At 40.8% G+C, this 22,064-nt stretch overlaps 1 protein-coding gene across 3 annotated transcripts; it reads right to left on the bottom strand.

Annotated features, from left to right (window-relative positions):
- Window positions 1-1,613: 1,613 nt before the first annotated feature.
- CRYM (crystallin mu) lies at window positions 1,614-21,853 on the bottom strand. Of its 3 annotated transcripts, none has more exons than XM_036021398.1 (8): window positions 21,593-21,850; window positions 20,950-21,103; window positions 18,915-18,977; window positions 14,136-14,237; window positions 12,167-12,350; window positions 4,617-4,759; window positions 3,847-3,931; window positions 1,614-1,961 (listed from the first exon to the last, which is right to left on the bottom strand). In XM_036021398.1, exons 1-8 carry the CDS (start codon window positions 21,760-21,762, stop codon window positions 1,897-1,899), a joined length of 966 nt encoding a protein of 321 aa, XP_035877291.1. In that variant the 5' UTR covers window positions 21,763-21,850; the 3' UTR covers window positions 1,614-1,896. The 3 variants fall into 3 exon arrangements, with proteins under 3 accessions (XP_035877291.1, XP_028372584.1, XP_035877292.1); XM_028516783.2 differs by having other exon boundaries at window positions 4,617-4,738; window positions 21,593-21,848; XM_036021399.1 differs by lacking the exon at window positions 1,614-1,961 and having other exon boundaries at window positions 3,902-4,019; window positions 21,593-21,853.
- Between the last annotated feature and the right edge of the window lie 211 nt (window positions 21,854-22,064).

Below are 22,064 nucleotides of genomic sequence, written 5' to 3'. Positions count from 1 at the left end.
GGCAGTGTGAGGTGGTACAAAGAATTTTGAGCTGGAAACCCACATTGCTATTTGAAGGATAGAATATAGAGTTATGGAAATGTAAAGGTGTGCGTTGAGAGAACAAGATAAAGCAGGCCAGTGGAAATGTTATTGGAAGTCAGCTCTGTAGGAATTAGTTCTAATTGCTCTATTAGAGTTGATCATTTCTAGATGGAATTTTCCATGCTGCTCTACTGGAGGGAGAGGGGTAGCAATTTGTTCAAAAAATATGGGAAGAGGTGTATATATTTGCCAGTAGAACTGAAAGCTCTCACCATAACCATCCTCTTGGCATTCGTGTCAATTCTGTGATGAAATAAAGGAGTATAAATTTGAAGGATACATGGATTTAAAAACCTTATATAAAAATTCCATCAAATTGCTGGGTTAGAAAGAAGGAAGCAAATATAACCCCTTTATCACAGTGAATAACATAAAGTTCTGTGAGGCCAGGGCAGGTTATTAGAAGGTTAACTTGTAGGTTTTTGAATATTTGCAATTTATTTTAATTAAGATATCCTAGCTCATAGACTCCATAAGCTTATCTACAATTCTCTCAACATGTCCTGTTCTTGCAATTAAAGAGTAAATACTATGTCTGTGATTATCCCAGAGATTGGTTCAAAATATATAAACAAAACAGTTAGAATTAGCTTGGGTCTTAGGTGTCAGGGAGCAAATGAGGCCAAGTAAAGGGTTCCCACTTCCCTATCAAAGAAGCCAGGTTCTGTCTTACACAATGTAAGCCAGAGTATTCCATCTATTTTAGCCATGATGTTAGGCACAGGGTTGGGCATGTGATCGAGATGGTCCAGTGAGTCTCAGTTTTGGGACTTTCAACTATTGAGGAGAATCTCTATTTCTGCTGGGGTTGCTAGAGATGACAGACTGATTCAGGAGCTGCTGGCAGGCATCCTGCCACTACCAGGGGAAAACGTGCTTTATAATGAAGCCACAAGAACAGAGGTGTGAGGTGGAGAGAGCAAGACAGTCCTGCTGACACTTTGAATCCCTGGATGCAGGTATAGCTGAAACCATCTTCTGGTGCTTCTTAATGACAAGAGTCAATCATTCTACTCCTCATTCACTGACTCAGCTGAAGGCAGTTTGAGTGGTGGTCTCTACTACTTGTGACCAAAGGAGCCTTTACCAATATGAAAGCTGAATTAATTGTTCCTTTAAACTTTAACTGTAGAAAGTGAAAAACAAAATACTACATAATGTATAATTCCACTTCTATGAAATTGTCCAGAAGAGGCAAATACATAAAGATAGAAAATATATTAGTGGTTGCCAGGGGTTGAGAAGAATGGGGAATGAGGAGTGACTGATAGTGGGTATGGAGTTTCCTTTGATGGTGATGAAAATGTTCTGGAATTAAACAGTGGTGATGGTTGCACACATCTGTGAATGCACTAAAAACCAGTGAACTGTACACTTCAAACTGGTGAATTTTATGGTATATAAATTGTATCTCAATTTAAAAAATAGAAAAAATAATTATAGTTATCGGAGCTCCCCATGAGTGAATGGGAACACCCGATCCCTTCACTTTCCTTGCCATCAGGGCTAGAAGTAATCAAAGCAAGAACTGCAGAAGTGGAAAATTGCTTTATTTCCAGAAATAACAAAAACCCATGAAATACTTGGAAAGGCAAGTGTTGCTGTAATATGGCATAAAAGAAGGGATGGCCACCTAATTTCACTAAATACAAACACAAATGTGGATCTCATTATTTAAGATAAGACATGATGAGCACAAAACTATAAATCACTGTGCACAGGGTTCCCTCTTTTGATTTAGAAATTATGAGACAACTGGAGGCAACACCCCTTGAGCTGCAGCATCCACGTTTAACACAACATTGCTTCGTTTTATTTACCAGATGACCAGGAATCATACACTAATTTGGCTGCAACAGTGTCTTCCACCGCCATTCCTGGAATGGAGAGAAATTTGGTTCACTTTTTGTCAGAACAGCTTTTCCTGAAACAGCCCTCGGACCAAGAGTTTCTGGATGCACTATCCATGGTGCTTACATCTACCAGGGTAACAAAGATTGACATCCAGGTAAATTCAGGCTTAGAGTCTGCTAAGAGCAGGACAAGGCAGAGAATATGAAATGAAGCAAGAAATGCCCACCAAACAAATTTTAAGCATCATTCAAAGTTTAACTCAGGGGTCAGAAAACTTTCAGTAAGGGGCCAGATGGTAAATATTTTAGGTTTTGGGGGCCATATATGGTATCTGTTGCAATCACTCAACTCAGCCTTTGTAGTTAGTGCAAAAGCAGCATGAACAATAGGTAAAAAAAAATGAACTGTGTTCCAATCCGACTTCTTTACGGACATGAAAAATTGAATTTCATATAATGCTCATGTGTCACAAAATCTTGTTCATCTCCCCCACCCCGCACCAAACATTTGAAAATGTAAAAACTATTCCTAGCTTGCTGGTTGTACAAAAGTAAGTGGTGGGCCAGGTTTGCTTCACAGGTTGTAGTTTGCTGACTCCTGTTCTAGTTCAAACTCTGAACCCCTTAGTGACCCCACTTTGTCTTGTCATTTTAGATACATATTTTAACCTTGAATGGGTATAGGTTCTTCAAGGACAGAGTCTGGTGTTTACTATTTTTTGTAGCCACCACTGCATCCAGTATGGAGCCTGACACATAATAGGTGTTTAATATGCACCTGCTAGATGGAAGGATGTGCCAATAAACCAGTCCCAAAAATGAGAAAACAGCAATCACTCAAGAGCATAAAGCAGTTTTCTGTAGCGTTCTGTTTCCTGTAGGAGTTGGCTGACCTCTGATCTGTTATGAACTCAAAGACTTTCAGACACAACTGGATCAGTGTGATGTCTTTGAACCAGAATCTGGGTAAAGCTTATACTGCCTTTGCCTGTCTCCCTGTGCATGAGAGATTTTAAAAATATTACCAGATAGCAAGCCACCAATAATGACCCACTGGCATGAGTGCAGGTGGTAAAGAGCATTCTTCATGTTCTGCTGAGAACTGAGGCTTCAGGGCTTGATCTTAAGAAATACAGAAGATCTTTACAGAGGGAAAGTGGGCATTCTTGAGGAGCAGTCATTTGTTTATAACCAGTTTGGGAGTATTTCAATATTTTAAGTATATAAGCTGAATACCAGCTGTTTCTATGTATGTACATCTCCTTAAATCTGGTGTGGTGAGAGGGCTGGGCTTATGGGAAGACTGAGACCATCCTCTGTTGGACTTCTGCCTATACCAACTCAGGTGGTACTGGGGCTCCCTGTGGAAGCTCTACTCAAACCAGCAAGTGGGAGGGTAGAGAAGAAGGGCAAAAAGCAGTCACAGGCTATATTTCTTATCTGAGTTCCTCTCACATTGGGCATCCCTGACATCTCCCTTAAGCTCTCCATATTTTAACTTTTTTATCCCTCACCTCCCACCTCTGAAGGGTAGCTTCATTTAGATCTATATCTAAATGATGGACTGCTGATGCTTGCTGTGTGCAAATCATTTCACATGCATACATCACGTAATATTCACAAAAACTCAAGGTAACATATGGTAAAGAAACAGTGGCTTAGAGAGGTGAGGTCACTTACCCAAGGATGTATGTCCAAGGAGTGGCAGAGAAGAGAATTCATCCAGGGACTACCTGATTCCAGAGTTCATGGGCTTAATCACTACACTAAGACATGTAAATAACTGACCCAAGTGATTTCATAGTGAGTCAATCATGGAAACTGGTGACTCATTCCTTCTCCCACCAATGGACAAAAACCTGCATTGTTGACCTAGTTAGATTTGTGCCCTGGGACAAATGGCCCTTACCCAAAGACTTGAACACTGTGGTCTTCTCACAGTAGGCTGGCTTCATTCCCTTCACCACTTCTCCCAGTTCAGCAAAGATCTCAGCCTGTGAAGTGAATATACATGGGCCCAGGCCATGGAGCTCATGTGTGCTCCAGCTGGCTTATACAACCAGGCAGGAGGGCATCTTTGAACTGGATAAAAGATAAATTTGATAGACCACTTGAAAACTGGATGATGTCAGGGGATGCTTCCCCCTAGAAACCTTTCTGGGTATATTCTGCCTTTCTGATACCGTGAATGCAAAGATACAAGTCTGTGGCCAGGAAATGTCCTGCCAGGATCCTGTGTCAGTAGGAAATAGGCGTGTTCTTATGTTATCACTAATTTTCGCAGTCCCCTTCTGGCTTACATGCCCTGATTACAAATGAAAAAGAAGGTCAAATGTGGCCAACCATAGTCCTATTTTGTTGGCTACATTGGGAAAGTTTTCTGGCTGCAACAGACCCCATCTCCTAATCCTACTACTTTATAGGACAGCCCAGTCCAATGAAAAAATCCAGCAAGCTTTTCTCTGTAGGCAAAAGGGATAAAAACTACACATGGAACCAGCAAAATGGCCACATTATTCTGAGAAGGGATTAGGAATGATTGATATGTTTAGACTCTCCCACCCTACAAAGAGTTGGGGTGAATGAAGTCTGGAGCAAGCCAAAGAGAAGGGGAAGTTAATGTAAGCCTGGGACTCCAGCAAGGCCATCTGAGAAGCAGCTACAGTACAGGAGGCTCACCCCGGACAGGAGAATGTCTCCAGACTCTCTAAGGGCCGCTTCCCGGGAATCCACATACAGCACAGACTGCTTCATCAGCTGATCATCCAGCTCCCTCCAGTCAGGCCTGCTGGCTCCGATAGCTGAGAAAGAGCAAACAGACCCTGAACCCAGAAACAGTCATGAAGGATATTAAACACACTCAAGAATGGAAGACAGGTGGGGAAATGTGGTGACAGAAGATGTGTGGATATATTCAGATTCAGAATGTCTCATGTCTCTAGGCCAACACCTCCCAATCGGCAACACTGGTTACACATTAACAAGAATAACACCTGCCATTTCTTGCCTTTTCACTTCATATCCTATTTTATTCCTAAAATATTGTGAGGTAACTTTGCTTTCATTTATTGGATACCTACTATCTGTGAGATGTTTCACATATCCTATTTATAGTCCCTACAAGTTCACTTCATGTCTGATTCCCATTTGAAAGATGCACTAACTAGGGCTCAAAGAAATTAAAGTGCTTGTCAAGGTTATATATCTAATGGGTGTATACCTGTGGCTCTGAAACAGTGCCATTCCTTTCATGCTGCTTCTATTTGTGGGGGCAGTGACTTCCTTTCCTAAACCCCAAAACAAATATCATGTGCAGTGTCTTTATACCTCACACTCCTCTATCGGTTTGCTTATTCATCATTCCTGCTCCTCACCCCCAACCACTATCTCTTAAGTGTGATGAGAGAGTCTGCTGTCAGAGTCATGGAGAGTTTCCAGTAAAAAGCAAACAGGTGCCAAGTGTTCATGTCCTCTGCAGAGCCTGAACCATAATGATGACTCCTGGCACAAGTAACTAGGATAAGGTACAGGCTGCAACCAGATACCGGCAGGCCCAGGCAGGTGATGACTATGAGCAGATGGGATGGGACTGGAAATGGTGGAGACCCAACTAGATAGAAGAAAGCAGATCCTTCTAAAGGGGGCAGGCATTGGTCAGCTCCAGATACCTGCAGGCATGTGAGAATGCAGGTCCACTGCTATTTACTCTAATTCTTTTTTTTTCAAAGCAGGAAATCTATTTCAACGTGTTATTTCTTGATTTTTAGAACATCCTATGGTCCAAACAAAACACATCTGCTGTCTGATCCAGCCCAGGACCAGTCATCCTTGGGAAAGTGCTATAAAGTCTTATTCCAATATAAGGCAGCATTACATGCCTTCCAGATTTCTCTGATTGTTCTTTCCCTTGCTGTTCTCCCCTACTCTAATTTTCTTTATTTTTGTTATTTTAATTATTGTTCAAGTACAGATTTCTGCCTTTTACTCCCATCCCAGCCCACCACCCGAACCCTCCCCACCTCCCTCCCATTTCCACCCCCACCCTTTGTTATTGGTATTTTAATAGGTATTGCATTGAATGTGTGAATTTCTTTGGGTAGTACGGACATTTTGATGATATTTATTTTTCCAGTCCATGAACACAGTATATGTTTCCATTTGTTTGTGTCTTCCTTGATTTCTTTCCTCAGTGTTATGTAGTTTTCCGGATACAGGTCTTTTACCTCTTTGGTTAGGTTTATTCCTAGGTATTTTATTTTTCTTTTTGCTATATCAAATGGGAATTTTTATTGATTTTTGCTTCTGCTGTTTCATTGTTGGTATACAAAAATGCCTTTGATTTCTGGATATTGACATTGTGTCCCGCTGTTTTGCCAAATTCATTTATTAGGTCAAGCAGTTTTTTGGTGGAGTCTATAGGATTTTCTATGTACACTATCGTCATCTGCAAACAATGACAGTTTTGCTTCCTCCTTTCCAATTTGGATGCTTTTTATTTCCTTTTCTTGTCTGATCTCTGTGGCTAAAACTTCCAATACTATGTTTAATAGAAGTGGTGAAAGTGGACAGCCTTGTCTTGTTCCTGACCTTAGTGGAAAAGATTTTAGTTTTTGCCTATTGAGTATGATGTTGGCTGTAGGTCTCTCATATATGGCCTCTATTATGTTGAGGAATGCTCCCTCTCTTCCCACTTTGCTGAGTGGTTTTACCAGAAATGGGTGCTGTACCTTATCAAATGCTTTTACTGCATCTGTTGATATGATTATGTGGTTTTTGTTTTTCCTTTTATTTATGTGATGTATTACATTTACTGATTTACAAATATTGTGCCATCCTTGCATCCCTGGGATGAATTCAACTTGGTCATGGTGTATGATCTTTTTAATGTATTGTTGGATGCAGTTTGCCAATGTTTTGTTGAGGATATTAGTGTCTGTGTTCATCAGTGATATCGGCCTGAAGTTTTCTTTCTTTGTTGTGTCTTTATCTGGTTTTAGGATTAGGATGAGGGTGGCCTCATAAAAAGTGTTTGGGAGTGTTCCATTTTCTTGGAATATGTAGAATAATCTGTGAAGGATAGGGGTTAGCTCTTCCTTAAATGCTTTGTAGAATTCTCCTGTGAAACAGTTTGGTCCAGGGGTTTTGCGTGTCAGGAGGTTTTTGATCACTGATTCAATTTCATTGGCTGTTATTGGTGTGTTCAGGCTTTCTGCTTCTTCCTTATTCCCTTTTGGAAGACTATATTTTTCTAGAAATTTGTCCATTTCATCTAGGTTTTCAAATTTCTTGGTATACAGTTCTTTGTAGTAATTTCTTACAATCCTTTGTATTTCTCTGGTATAAATTGTAATGTCTCCTTTCCTTTCTGATTGTGTTTATTTGGGTTTTCTCTCTTTTTTTCTTGATGAGCCAGTATAAAGAATTGTCAATTTTGTTTATCTTTTCAAGGAACCACTCCTGGATTCATTGATCCTTAGAATGGTGCTTTTCGTTTTTATGTCATTTAATTCTGCTCTGATCCTGGTTATTTTCTTCCTTCTACTTGCTCTGGGCTGTCTTTGTTGTTCCTTGAGTTCCTGTAGACTTAGGGTTAGGCCGTTTGTTTGAAATGTTTCTATCTTTTTTGGTAGGCCTGTATAGCTATGAACTTCCCTCTCAGAACTGCTTTTGCTGTGTCCCATAAATTTTGGGTTGTTGTGAGTTCATTTTCATTTGTTTTCAAGAACTTTTTGATTCCTTTCCTAATTTCATTATTGACCCATTCATTGTTTAATAGCATGCTATCAAATCTCCATGATTTTGAGTATTTTTTTCCCCCCTTGGGGTTGTTTCTATTTTTAGTCTCTTCTGTTCAGGGAAAGTGCTTGATACAATTTCAATTTTCTTGGATTTTTTGAGACTTGTTTTGTGTCCTATCATGTGGTCTATCTTTGAAAATGTTCCATGTGCATTTGGAAAGAAAGTGTATTTAGCTTCTTTGGGATGAAGGAGTTTACATATATCAGTTAAGTCCATTTTATCTAGGGCATTGTTCAATGCCATAATATCTTTTTTGATATTTTGTTGGAAGATCTGTCCATTTTTGACAGTGGGGTGTTAAAATCCCCTAGTATAATTGTGTTGCTGTCAATATCTTTCTTGAAGTCCTCTAAGATTTTCTTTATGTATTTGAGTGCTCCTATGTTGAGTACATATCTATTTACAATGTTTATGTCTTCTTGGTGGATTCTTCCCTCAAGTATTGTAAAGTGGCCTTTTGAGTCTCCTTATGGCCCTTTTTTTGAAGTCTATTTTGTCTAATATGAATATTGCTACCCCAGCTTTTTTTTTCCCTGTCTATTTGCTTAGAAAGTTTGTTTCCAGCCCTTCACTTTTAGCCTGTGTACATCTTTTGTCCTGAAGTGGGTCTCTTTTAGGCAGCATATGTGTGGGTTATGCTTTCTTATTCATTCAGCTAGTCTATGTCTTTTGATTGGAGCATTTAATCCATTTACATTTAAGGTTATTATTGATAGGTACTTATTCACTGCCATTTTCATACCTGTGTTCCTCTCTTTCTTTTCCTTCCTTTTCTTAAAGCAGTCCCTTTAGCATCTTTTGCAAAGGTGGTTTGGTGGATGTGTATTCTTTTAGACTTCTTTTGTCTTGGAGGCTCCTTATTTGGCCTTCTATCTTGATTGAGAGCCTTGCTGGGTAAAGTAGCCTTGGTTGTAGGCCTCTGGTTCTCATTACTTGGAATATTTCTTGCCATTCTCTTGTGGCTTGGAAAATTTCCACTGAGAAGTCAGCTGCTAGTCTTATCAGGGCTCCCTTGTATGTTCCTTCCTATTTTTTCTTGCTGCCTTTAAGTTCTCTCTTTATCTTGGAATTTTGTCATTTTAATTATGGTGTGTCTTGAAGTGAGCCTCTTTGGGTTCCTCTTGATTGGGACTCTCTGTGTTTCCTGGATTTGTGTGCCTTTTTCTCTCATCAAATTAGGGAAGCTTTCCATCATTACTTTTTCAAATAGGTTTTCTATCCCTTGCTCTTCTTCTTCTCCTTCTGGTATCCCTATTATATGGATATTATTATGTTTCATATTTTCCTTCATTTCTCTTAATCCCTCTTCATTCTTTCTGAGCCTCTTTTCCCTTTCTGGCTCTTTCTGGATGTGTTTTTGTTTCTACTTTGTCCTCCAGCTCACTGATCCGATCTTCTCTTTCATTGATCCTACTTTTGATTCCTTCTAGTGTGTTCTTCAGTTCAGAAATTGTATTCTTCATTTCCTCTTGGCCCTTGTTGATAGTTTCTATTTCCTTTTTCATGTGGATATAGTTTGCAGTGAGTTCATTGTAGTTTCCCTGTAGTTTCTGGCAATTCACTGTGAGGTCATTGAGCTTCCTGATAATCATTGCTTTGAACTCAATATCTGATAGTTGACTTGCCTCTATTTCATTTAGCATTTGTTCAGAGGCTTCCTCCTTTCCTTTCATTTGGAGATTGTTTCTTTGTCTTCCATTGTTTGTGAGACTCCTCTTGTTAGCCTCAGCTTCTTAAATTGATGTGTTCTGACTTCCTGGGTTTATGATTTGAACTTCTATGGTAGAAGACCTGTGAGATTCAGTGGTGCAGTCTCCTTGATCTCCTGAGCTCACAGGTCTTGGGCTGTTGTTTAAGTTGGCTGTTTGTCTTTGGGTTTTGATTGTTGTTGGGTCTTTCTTTGGTGGTTCCTTCCCACCAGCTGGTTAACTGAGTCCACCACCTTCTGTATTTCATTGTGCTGGTGTGGGCAGGTTGTTTTGAAGGTGGTTCTTCCATGTGTACAAGGTTTTAAGGATTCTCTCTTGCTCTTGTTCAATTGTTTGTTCTGGGTAATTTCTCTACTATTTCATTGTATTTACAGATAGGTCCTAGATTGAGGTTAGTGTGGCTTCCACTCCCTCCTTCACCTTCTTCTACTGTTATCTATTGGTGGTTCCTTTGTTGTTGGGTTTCCTCTTCCAGTGGGTATCCTGGTGTTCTCAGCTTCCACCTACTCTTTTTTATGATCAGTTGGAGAGGGGAGGCAAAATGGTTTAAGACAGAAAGTCTGATACTCTAATTTTCAAAGAGAGTGGTAGAAATGTCTACTCTCTTGAAGGAAAATTCTTGAAGGTTGTTTGTGTGAGGATGTCTACAGAATAAAATCACTAATGAAGCTTATAAATAAATCATCAGGTGATGGGAAAAACCCCTGCCTCTTAGACCACCTCTTCTCATTGCTCTGTTCCCCACATTCTTCTGAGCAGGGCGAGTTCTCAGGGGGCTGTTTGAGGCCACTCAGTCAGATGGAGTAGTGGCCAGGTAGCAAAGGGAGTCCTGGTTCAGGTTGGACTATGACCTTGCTTCAGGGGGATAGAATGGGTGAGGGTCACACACTGGGTGGTGGGGCATGAGCGGGATGATGCAAGTGGAGGGGGGCTGGAACTGAGTCTACCTCTCCACCAGAGTGTAAAGTAAGTCAAATCTGTTGTTGGCATTTCCCTGTTAGCTGCACTTATAACACACTTTTCTTAAGTATATTTGACACCTCTGTGAACACATAAACCAATTTTGTCCTTAGGCCAGGAAAATTTAAGAGATGTTTTGACTCAAAATCAAGTTGTCTTTTCATTGGGAGAGATTCAAGTGTGAGAGGGATATGATGTGACAGAGATTCTACCATTATTTGGCTTTGAAGATGGAGTGTGCATATGGTAAGGAACATATAGCTTGCTTCTAGGAGCATACAGGTGCCCGAGGAAATGGGTACCTTCATCTTACAGCATAAGGAATCTGCCACCCCATGTGAGCCTGGAAGAGGACTCCACACTCCCCAAGAAACTGTGGCCTGGATAACATCTTGGTTTCATCCTTGGTGGGCAGAGGACCCAGATAAGCCACACCCAGAGTCCTGAATGAAAAACTGTGAGATAATAAATATGTGCTGTTTTAAGCGGAAAAAAAAAACAACCCATCAAGTCAGTCTTGCTGAAGATTCAGTTCTTGTCCATTTCACCAAGAACTGGTTTCCTTTGATTTCCCAAATCCCTTCAGAAATGGTCTTACTGTCCATAAAGCCCGACTTGATCCATCTTTTGCCTATGAGCTAAGCCACTTACTACCTGCCTATGAATACCATCATAACTCCATTTCTGCAGACTCAGACCTTCAATTTGCTTTGTTCAGTTCTTCAACATACCATGTTTTGTTTCCCTTCACAGAACTTATCTTTGGCTGGAACTCTCCAGTTCACCTATTTGTTTACTTCTTCACTGTCTACTTCCCCTCAAAAGAATGTAAGTGCCAGGAAAGCAGTGACCTTGAGTGCTGGTTTACTGTGACAGCTCCAGTATCTATAGCAGTAACTGGCACATGGCTGGAATTCAATAAACATTTGTAAATGAATGAATGCATAATCATGACACTGGGCTCTTGCGAATTTATCTGCCAATGTATACAGAGATCTTGGATTTTGAGTTCACACTATGTGCTTGTCATTAAAACATGGGGCCCTGATAGCATGCTTAAATTCTCTAGTGTTGGTCTGCTCACTTACCAGAATCTAGTTTTCTTACTGAAAGATAATACAGAGTAGTATTTAAGAGCTTGGGCTCTGAGGGTAGAGTGCCTCCATTCAAATCCCAGTCTGCCACTAAGGACCTCTGGCCAGTTGGCAAGTGGCTTAATCTCTCTGTGCCTTAGCTTACCCATCTGTAAAATGGGGATCATAGTAATAATAGCTACTACCTTATGAGGTTGTTATAAGGATTAAATGATATATAATGCACATAAAGAATTTAGAATAGTACCTGCAATAGTTCTTGCTATTACCCCATTTGAGGATCTTCACAGTCCCCATGAGCTCTTATGTTTAGAGTTGCACCCATCTGATCACATATTAAAAAACAATCACATTTCACACTAAATGTCTTTTGTGCTGTAATCATTTTCTCTTATCATGTAAACTTCATTACATTTAAAAACTGACCTGTGATCGACCATTTGCCATAATGTTACATTATGTAGAAATTGTCTTAGTTTCAGCTTTGTGATTTTTATTTCATGTTTTACAGTGACTATTATTTTTCAGGGCTCACATGTTTCTGAAGCACTTAAGAAGCTCAGGCATTTTGCAGGAGTAACACAGCTCTGCAGATGCAACTCCCTGGTCTAGCCTAGGGAGGAGCTGGCCACCAACTACCCAGGGCTCATGAAGCCACTCTGCTTACCATTGATGTGAGCCCCTGGCTTCACCCATTCACCAAACAAAATGGGCTCTGTTGCCATGGTGACTGTAATGATCACATCCGCACCTGTCACAGCCTCCTGGACTGATGAACAGACCTGTACTTCTCCTTGCACTGTGTCCGCAAACTTCTCAGCATTTTCTTTGGTGCGGTTCCATATCCTCACCTTCATTGGGGGTAACAAGAGGGACACTGGGGTCATGATTGTTTGGCTCTTTATATTTCATCAAGCCTAGGGGTGCCAAGGAAAGCTGAATCACCCTAGGGTCAGGGCTGTGTTTATTTAAATCATCCTCTAGGGAGAACAGACATTTCATTAAGGATGCACCATTAATCTGGCCACATATTTGAAAATGACTTTTTTCTAGCTCTTCCTTCTTAAAGAAGGGGAAAAATTTTTTAGTTCTAGCTCAGTACATACAACACATGAATTTACTACATAGCCCAATAATTAGCAGAGCAAGTTCTGGATCTGGATAGGGTTAGAATCAATTACTGACCCTTGCATTACTTAACCTTATTCAGCCTAAGTTTTTGTGACTGTAAAATGCAAATGATAATTGGACAAAGTTAACATGAAAGCCACACTTTAAGTTTGAGCCCCTGTAAAGGAGTCATAGCAGGTATGGACTTGACTATGGCGGTGCCTTGCATGGAATAACTTATTTCTGAAGGATATGTATGAATTAAAGATCAGAAGCATCTGAGAAGTGGTTAGCAGATGACAAGGCCAAGAGTAGTAACTACAGGTAGAATCCTAGAGCTGGGGACTTGATAGCTGGCTTAGTAGATATCCATGTCTGGGGAGCGGGTTGTTAGCCTTCAACTGAAAATAAGACCTAAAAAATCTCTCATAAGGAAATATAATAAATATAAACATAAATGTTACATTTAAATAAGTTCATCAACCAAGGTGAAAACCAATACAATATGCTCAGTCATAACAGAATGGTTAACCATACCATCCTTTTTGATTGAAAGTTAAGCAAATATTATATAAACATTAAGGAATCTATAAAATAATGATGTTAGAACATTTAATAAACAGACAGGATATATAACTTTGTATATCTAACATGATTAAAATGATGTTATAAAAAGCTAGTGACATAAGATTGAAAATGTGAACTGTTGTTTTTGAAAACAGATAAAAGGGCATTTTTCTTTTGTTTTCTTCCTTATATTCCCCATTTCCCAAAGCAGGGATACAATTTTTATCCTAAATGAAATCATACTTCAAATCTGCTCCATCCCTCTCACACACATACAAAAAATTAAATAAAAGCAGAATCAAATGTTCCCAGTAGGAAGTGTGAGCCAGAACTAGAGAAAGGTGGGCCCATATCTGGGATAGAGAAGGGGGATGCTGTGGCCTCCTACTCTCTAGGTCTCATTCCCAGTTCCTGGATCCATAACTCCGAATACTTAAAGACTCCCAGGTTCTCTTAAGAGATGCAGGGAAAAAGGCCAAAAGGACAAATGAGTGTATTATATAATAGAATAATAGAATCCTTTAACTGAGTAGGCTGACTGCATCCTCAGGCAAACCCTGTGAACTGAAAAACTGAGAAGAGGTGATTTAGGCCTTCCCCCTACTCTTCACCTAAAACGGGACTTCTGGGCAAGTCATTAAAAGAATGGTCTAGCCCTGTCCAGATGGCTGAGCTGTTGGGAGCATTGTCCCATACACCAACAGGTTGGGGGTTCAATCCCCAGTCAGGGAGCATATGAGAGGCAACTGATCAATGTTTGTTTCTCATATCGATGTCTCTCTCTCCCTTCTTCTTTCTCTAAATCAATAAACATACCCTCAGGTGAGGATTAAAAAAAATGGTCTAAATGGGATTCTCCACCTAACTATTTCAGCATAATCCATGTTGTAGTGACAGAACAGAAACAAAGGTCGCGGTAGCTCCCCCACCTCCCACTTCCCGGCCTGCCCTAGACTTACCTCCTCATAGGAGAACTGCTCTGTGAAGACCTCATAATGACTGTATGCCTGGACCCCAGCCCCAAGGATACACAACACTTTACTGTTGGGTGGTTTCAAAAACTATTTGAAAGAAATGAGAAGGAAAAGATTAAGGGGGACACTGGTAGCTCCATGAGGAACAAATACAGTTTGCGTATTAGATGACTCCTGCCTTGTCTTCAGCTCTCTCAAGAACTCTTGAACAACATCTGTCCTGTCCTCCAATCCCTGTCCCTTTGTAACCACCATTTAACTCTGTTTTCACCAGTTTGGCTTTTTTTAGATTAAGCCCTAGAGATCTCATGTACGGTATAGTGAATATAGTCAACAATATTGTATTATAATCAGCAAACTTTTTAACAATTTAATTATTCTAACCACTAAAAAGAAAGGATAATTATATAAATGATAGACATACTAATTATCCTTACAATGGCAATCATGTTACAATATATAAATATACAAAATTAACACATTGTACCCTTTAAATTTATAGTGTTAGATGACAAATATATTTTTAAAAATCTCTTGGGAAATCAGGGAGATGTCATTTAGTGTTTCTGTTCCTCTTATGAGAGTAGGGAGGGAAGGAAGGTGCTTTCACTGAGCATCTAATATATACCAATGCTTTATCTGCATAATCTCATTTAGTCCAGACAATGACCACATCAGCTAGACACTCCTATGTCTATATTCCTCTTACTGATGAAGAAATTGTGATCTAGAGAGGTTAAATAACTTGCTCAGGGCCCTACAACTATCCCATGATGCAGGAGGGCTATAAAACCACATCTTTCATTCTCCAAAGCCCATATTCTTTCTCCTGTGCTGTCCCATGGTAGCCACCCACTTCTCATAGCTCTGGAATCCAGGTGCCCTTGACACCCAGGGTTCTCAGCTGTATTTTCTAAGACCCTCTTTGTTTATCCTTCCTCAAGCCTCTGTCTCCCTTTAAAGAGGAATGTAGAGCTGGTATTTGTGGCACTGACAGAGGGTGTATGTGTGCCTGCATTTGGAAGTGGGGTTCTATCACCAACTCATCTTGCCATCTCAGGGAAGTCTTTCTGACCTCCCTGACAGGATTCATCACTTCATAGCACTTATTTGTTTACAGTTTTATTTTCCTGTACTGATATATAGGCCCCATGAAGACAGGAACTATCTTATTTGCACATATTTGGCACATATATACTATTACCTATAAGAAACAGAGCAAGGATTCTTTACCTCAGGACTACTGACATCTGAGCTGGATAACTCTTTGTTGACAGGAAGTGGGTGGGTGGGCTGTCCTGTGCATTACAATATATTTAGCAGCATCCCTGACCTCTATCCATTAGATGCTGGTAGCACCTCCTATCTACTCTTCTTCAACTATGACAACCAAAAATGTCTCCAGATTGCTTGAGAATCTTGAGAAATACTGGTATAGAGGAAAGACATCACTTGCCCCTCAAACCATTTTTTTTAAAGTTGCCTGCCTAATTTATTCAGAAATAGCAATTGTAATAACCTTTTTTTTATTGTTGTTCAATTACAGTTGTCCACAATATTCCCCCATCACTGTCTCCTGAACCATTTTTTAAAGTGAGATCCTGTTCTGCTTTTTCTGTTTTATTTAGCAAAAATTTCAGCTTCTTGGGTCTGCTCTTTCCTACAATGCTAATTATTGAAACTCTGAAGTGTAGCCTTAAATGCAAACATCTTCTTAATCATTAATTACTGGCCAAAAAGTCTCAGGAATATTACCAGATGTTCTCTGATAGCTTCAGAAGAAATACTGTCCTGTGACATAAACTGTAGTTCAAAGAATCTACTTTGAAAAGGTTTCAAAATGACAGCATCCACAAGACTACCACTCTAACATATCTGTCCAATAAGGAGAACGAGGTGATTTTTTTCTTAACTAAATCGTCTTCTGTTCTCAGTTAATATCGATCTATTTTTGGAAGTATATACTTGGGCTTCAGAAATTGTTAGTGTCCTGTAAAAATAACCTTCAACCTCTTAAACTAAATGTCTAATTTTGATGGGTTGCCGTACTTGATAATTTGTTGCCTTGGTACTAATGTAATATCTGATATCTCTTTTTGTAAATAGTATAATGTTTATAAAATTTATTAAACCATAACAGGATTAGTGGCACTTCATTCTTTTTTGTAAGCGTGCAGATAATTAAAAAAAAACATAGATGAATCTGTTAGTTTCTCACTTAAAGAGTTGGAAAGTCTGTGTTTTATTTGCATTTGCATGGTCTGGCCCTCCGAGCTCTCCAGCCCCTTCTCATGCCTTGCTTTCCTGTCTTCTAGCCACAATTGTCTCCTTGCAGTTTCCTGAGCACAAGTGCCTCTGTCAAACACAGGGCCTTTGCACAAATTGTTTCCTGGGCCTGATACTTTCCCCTCTGCCCCTCAATGACTAACTACTATTATCCATCAGATCTCAGATCAGATATCCCTTATACAGGAAAAGTCTTCCCAAGATCCCTGTTTTACACTCTCACAGCACTTCATTCCTTTAATTCAATATATTTGGCAGGGTTTCAGATTTATTGATGTGATCTTTGGATTAATATTTGTCTGTCTAAATGGACTTGGTGATGATTTTACTCACCATTCTGTGTCTGAGCACTGAGCCTGGCACCTGGTTGGCATTCAAATATTTGTTGAATAAATGCATGCTAAGGATAAATCCTGATATATAGTGTTCCCTGAGGAAGCATGTTAGAGCCCCCAACTCAGGTTCTATTTAACCTAAATGCAAAGAAGTACAATGTTTGTCAGACCTGAGAATTCCTATGCTTCTCCTCCCAAAAGCCCTAAATGAAAAAGAAGAGGTGAAAAAGAAAACACTGTACTCTTACAGGGCAAAGAGTAAAACAGACTCTTTGCTCCTTACAGAATACCCTATCTGAGCCCCTGGAAATAGAGCTGTGGAGTTTCAGCCTACACTCTGAACCATCAGTCCAATGATTCTCAACTCTTCTGGGAGTGCAGGTTTTTGTCAATGCAACAAAGCACAGTGGAAGCAAGATGTGGGTCTAGACTACTTTGGTTCCCATACTGGTTGATCATCAGAATAGACCAGAGAATATTAAAAAAACTAGGTTCTTGAGCCCCACCCCAAGTGATTTTGATTCAGAGTTTTGGGAACTTAATTTTTTTCTTTTAAACTTCCCAGCTGATACTGCTGCATAGCTTGGGTTGGAAGCTACTGATCTGGAACAAGAAGACCAGGCAGCCTTGGAAGACCCCACAGCTGTCTGGTGTGTAACTTCAGGAAACTCTAGTCTCCATCTCCTTGTGCATTAAATAAGGTCAATAATGTTTGCTCTGCCTTTCTCACTGAAATCCAAAGATAAGTGGAGACAATGGGTTAGAAATTATTTTGAAAAGGACCAGAGTCATTTACCAGTGTAAGGCAGTGTTAGAGTCACTCTGTTCCTAAGTTACCAATGGACATTTCTGCCCATTTATCATTTTAATTTGAGTTAATTTAATTTGGGTATAATTTCTAAAAACCAGTTCATCAAGGTGTGTACCTAGTCTACTCCTTCTTATCCAATTACCAGATCAATCCTCACCTTTCCTCCCCATTAACACACTCACAATCTGAACACCTGGTCTTTGCTGGTCCCACCCTCTGGTAGATCACATTTCCTTCATACTTACATCTCATAAACCAGCATCCCCAGAACTTGTCCTTCTCCATTTAATGTGAAAGATTCCATATTCTTTATATTCCCCACACTCAGTGTTCTAGGTGTCCTCTTCTTAGCTCTAAAACTCTTCTAACCTCTAATAATACTGTTATAGGATGCCCTGACTCTACTTAGGAACAGCACCATCCCATCAATTCCTTCTGCCTGAGGAGTGCATCCTTTCCTCCCCATTCTACTCACTTCCTTCAGTCTTTACTTAAATGTCACCTTCTCAGTGAAGTCTCTTCTTGATAATTTAAAATTTCATCCCTCCCCAATACTCTCAACTTTGCTTCATTTTCATCCTTCCAATATACTATTTGTTTTTTGTTGCTGATGGCAGTGTTTTTTTAAAGCAAATCCTGACATATTGTTAAACTTAAAAGATGTTTCTTGTTTGCTAATTATCTTTTCAGCAATCATACTATGTGTTTAATTTTTTGTTTATAGTCTAACCTCCCCTATATGTGCCACTCTCTGTTTTGTTCACTGCCACATCCTCAACAGTGACTGACATGTGGCAGAGTCTCAGTGAATACTGGCTGAATGAAAATAGGAGTCTAGCTTGGATCTGTTTGGCTCTATTTCTCTTCTCCTTGTATGGTACTGGCTCTAGCTTATGGGGCAACCATAGACTTACCAGTAACTGTGTGGCACAGGGGCAAGTAGCAATCTTGGGAGTGAAAGGGGTCAAATTTTAAATTCTTGCCCTGCCATTTAGTAGCTGTGTGATCCTAAGCAACTTATATACCCTCTCTGAACCACATTCCCTATTCCTGGCGACTAGAGGTAATGATACCTACTGTGCAAGATTGAGATGAAGATCAGGAATAATGCATGTAAAGTACCTGGAATCTGGCCATGCTCATTAAAGGGTAGTTAATAAATTCATGAAACACTGTGTTCACCAGACACCCCCTATTTGGCATGTGGAGTTCCAGCTCTGTCTAAAGGAAAACTACAATAAGTTCCCTACCTCTCCCTTAGACATTCAAGCTTGAGACACCTGATCCAACCCACTAATTCACCTCAACAACACAGGCAAGCACTAGTCTTACCTTGGTGGCAATAGCAGACACTGCAGCTGTTCTCTTTGCAGTTATGACATTTCCATCCATAACCTTGGAGAAAAAGACAGTGAGCAAGGAGCACCCCTATCCACTACTTAAGTGAAGAGAAGGCATTCTAAAAGAGTATCCATAGGAAGTATTATCATATCCTACAAAGAGGAGGAGCTTGGTGTCAGACCTGTATCCAATTCCTCCACTTACAAGAAATGCAACTTTGAACCAATATCTTAATCTCTAAGCACTTATTTTCCTCACCTGTAACAACAAAGAAAATGCTAACCATACAGAGGCTTTTGTGGAGAAATGCATTGACATACATGAAAACATCTAGCACATGTTGAACCCTCAAGAATAACTCATTCTCTTGCCCTGGGATTCTCAAAACACCAAATTAAGGAGGAACCTGAGGAATAAGTCATTTGACATCTGTGCAAGAGCCATGAAACTCTACCTCAGTGGCTCTCAACTCCTGCTATACATTCAGGGAGATTTGTGAAAATACAGATACTGGGATAGGACCCCTTGATGAACTGAATCTTACTCTCTGGGAGGGCAGGCAGACATCCTTGTGGGTTTTTTTAAAATTTTTTTAAAATTTTTAAATTTTTTAATTTATTTTTATTATTTTTTTATTTTTATTTTTTTACCAATGTGTGGTTGCTGGGGGCCGTGGCCTGCAACCCAGGCATGTGCCCTGACTGGGAATCAAACCTGCGATACTTTGGTTCACAGCCCAAGCTCAATCCACTGAGCTACACCAGCCAGGCTAGATATCCTTGTTTTTAAAAGCTCCCCAAGTGATTCTGAATTATGCCGGCCTCTTCTCCTCTGCTTATAAGTTATTCATCTTGATCCTCACTGGGAGGTATCAGTATTCTCATTTTATAGACAAGAAAGTGAATCCCTCACTACTGAGCAGATTCAGGAAAGATCTAAAGCCTTATCATTCAACTGGGAAGTTTGAGCTGGTCACACTTTTCTGGGAAACCACTGATGGATGTCACCTCCATGTGCTGAGTATAGGTGGGAAGAGCCAGATACTCTTCCCAGAGGAGTAATGAACAGTTAGGTTCCTTGGGGAGCAGGAAGAGCTAAGGACCCAGGGGTGGTTCAGGTGAAATTGTGATTGTCCTTGTCCCTGACGAGTTCTCAGATGCCTGGTATCACAGTCAGCCTGGAGGGTACAGAGTAGGCATTCTTGGGTCTTTCATTAACCATCTGTGTGATGTCAAACAAAGTGACTCTGGGACTGCAACAGAAATTGGTGGGTGTGTAATAAGAAAATCCCACAAAGAGACAGTGAAAGAATTTAATGAGATTGTTTCTCCTGCCTGGTGCACAGTAAGTACTCTCAGCAGGTGGCAGTTAGAAAGGCAATATAGCATAGTCTTAAGAAAGTACAGGCCCTGGACTTAGACTGAGTAGGTCTGAAGGCCAGCCATGCCTCTTACTAACTGCCTAAACCTGGGTAAGTAAATTTGGCACACTTGTTTTATGATTCAGTTTCATTATCTGAAAAATGGGGGTAATAATAATACTTTCCTCAGAATGGTTGTGTTAAAAAGTTAATACACGTGAAGTGTTTAGAACAAAGCCTGACACACACAAAATGCTCAATAAAAGTGGGCTACCACTATTGTATTATACTGTCAAATGTTAAAACAGGACACTGGGTACCCCTCAGAAAAGATTTCCAGGGGTTACAGAATACCCCTTTTCCTCCACAGTACAGAGATTCATTAAATATTTCCTTGGCTACTGGCTTTGTTCAAGTTGCATATTTGCAGTAACTGGTATAGGGCCAGAGAGAATGATGAGATTACCTCTACAATGTCACACACTAGAAGCAGCAGTGGGCTCTGTTGTTGGGTTCATGCTCACAGATAACCTTCACTGGTATCCAGCCACTTAGAGAAGGGCATGTGTAGTCATAATCAAAACTCCCCTGGGCTCATGGAGAATTAATTCCTAGTCTGGCTCTGGGCCAGGGCCCCACTCCACCCTAGGACAAGGAGTTGCTCACCGCCAGAAGGGAGCCATTGCTTGGCTCAAAGAGTAGAACAGTGGCCTGGTGGGAGGGGACAGTGGAGGTGGTGCTGTGACCCTCGTAGAAGGTGACCAACTTGGTGGTCAAAGCGTCCTCTGCAGCACTGTAGGCAGGCATGACCCCCAGGAAACTACAAGGAGAGAGGGAGCAGCTTCAACCTCTCCCCACCAATGCTGGCCCCACATACCTTCCTTTCTCTTTTCTTATTACTTCCATACTGGCCCTCTCACACCCCCATTCCTCTGCCTTTCCCTTTGACAATATACACAGCAAGTTCAAGAGTCCAGGTCTGGATGAGAAAAACCATCCCAGTTCTGCCACTTATTAACTGGACAACTTTGGGTACTTCACTTAACCTCTCAGAGTCTCAGTTTTCCCACCGGCAAAATACTGCATGAATACTTACCTGTAAGGAGAGTGTGTTGAATTTAAACAAGGTAATTCCTGTAAAGAGCGCACTTGGCACATTGGGGAGTGCACGTGTTAGGTGGCTGCTGTTATTAGCAGTGATTAGGCAAACACTCCTTCTCTCCTGCTTCATCCATACCTGTACTCTTCCTCCTTCCCAGTTCCTCCAGCACCTTAACCCCAACCACCAGCCCTGGCTTTCCTTACTCACCCCCTGTGCTTGGCCACCGGCACCACAGTGCGCACCGGCTGCGTGACCCCTCCTTGTGGCCCGCTGGAGAAGTTCGCCAGAGCCACCTCCAGAGGCTGGATGAGGAGGCTGGAGCTGCGGAGGTGGCCCTGAACTTCCTCCGCGCTCAGAAATGCTGGTGCTAAGCTCATCTTGCTGCCTGCCTTCTAACTTGAGGAAGGAAACTGCTCTCCCTACTCTCTAGGCTGCGCCGGAAAAGAGCCTGCGCAGCCCTGAGGTGCTGCCTAGTAGTCACCAACCAGCTCCAGGGGCGGAGCAAGATAGGTTCCACACCCCTCGGCCCCTCCCACACCAGCTTGGGCGAGCTGTCTCCAACCTCCGGTTTCCCAGCGTTGGAATTGAGGTGGTGGCCTGGAAGTTAGTATTTTTGGGTCCACTTTCTCAGTTCCTGAGCTGTAGTTAGTGTCCTTGCAAGGAGCTTTGGCACCCCACC

This window comes from Phyllostomus discolor, chromosome 3 (assembly GCF_004126475.2).
Source record: "Phyllostomus discolor isolate MPI-MPIP mPhyDis1 chromosome 3, mPhyDis1.pri.v3, whole genome shotgun sequence".
Lineage (NCBI taxonomy): Eukaryota > Metazoa > Chordata > Mammalia > Chiroptera > Phyllostomidae > Phyllostomus > Phyllostomus discolor.
The sequence above is the reverse complement of the archived record's forward strand: the minus strand, read 5'-3'. Positions and strand labels throughout refer to the sequence as shown.

Excerpts from the sequence above, each read along its gene's own strand:
- CRYM (XM_036021398.1), bottom strand. The coding sequence starts at position 21,762 with ATGAGCTTAGCACCAGCATTTCTGAGCGCGGAGGAAGTTCAGGGCCAC. Across the intron at positions 14,238-18,914 it reads TGTCTGCTATTGCCACCAAG|TTTTTGAAACCACCCAACAG; the intron begins GTAAGACTAGTG and ends TCTTTCAAATAG. Across the intron at positions 3,932-4,616 it reads GAGACATTCTCCTGTCCGGG|GCTGAGATCTTTGCTGAACT; the intron begins GTGAGCCTCCTG and ends TTCACTTCACAG.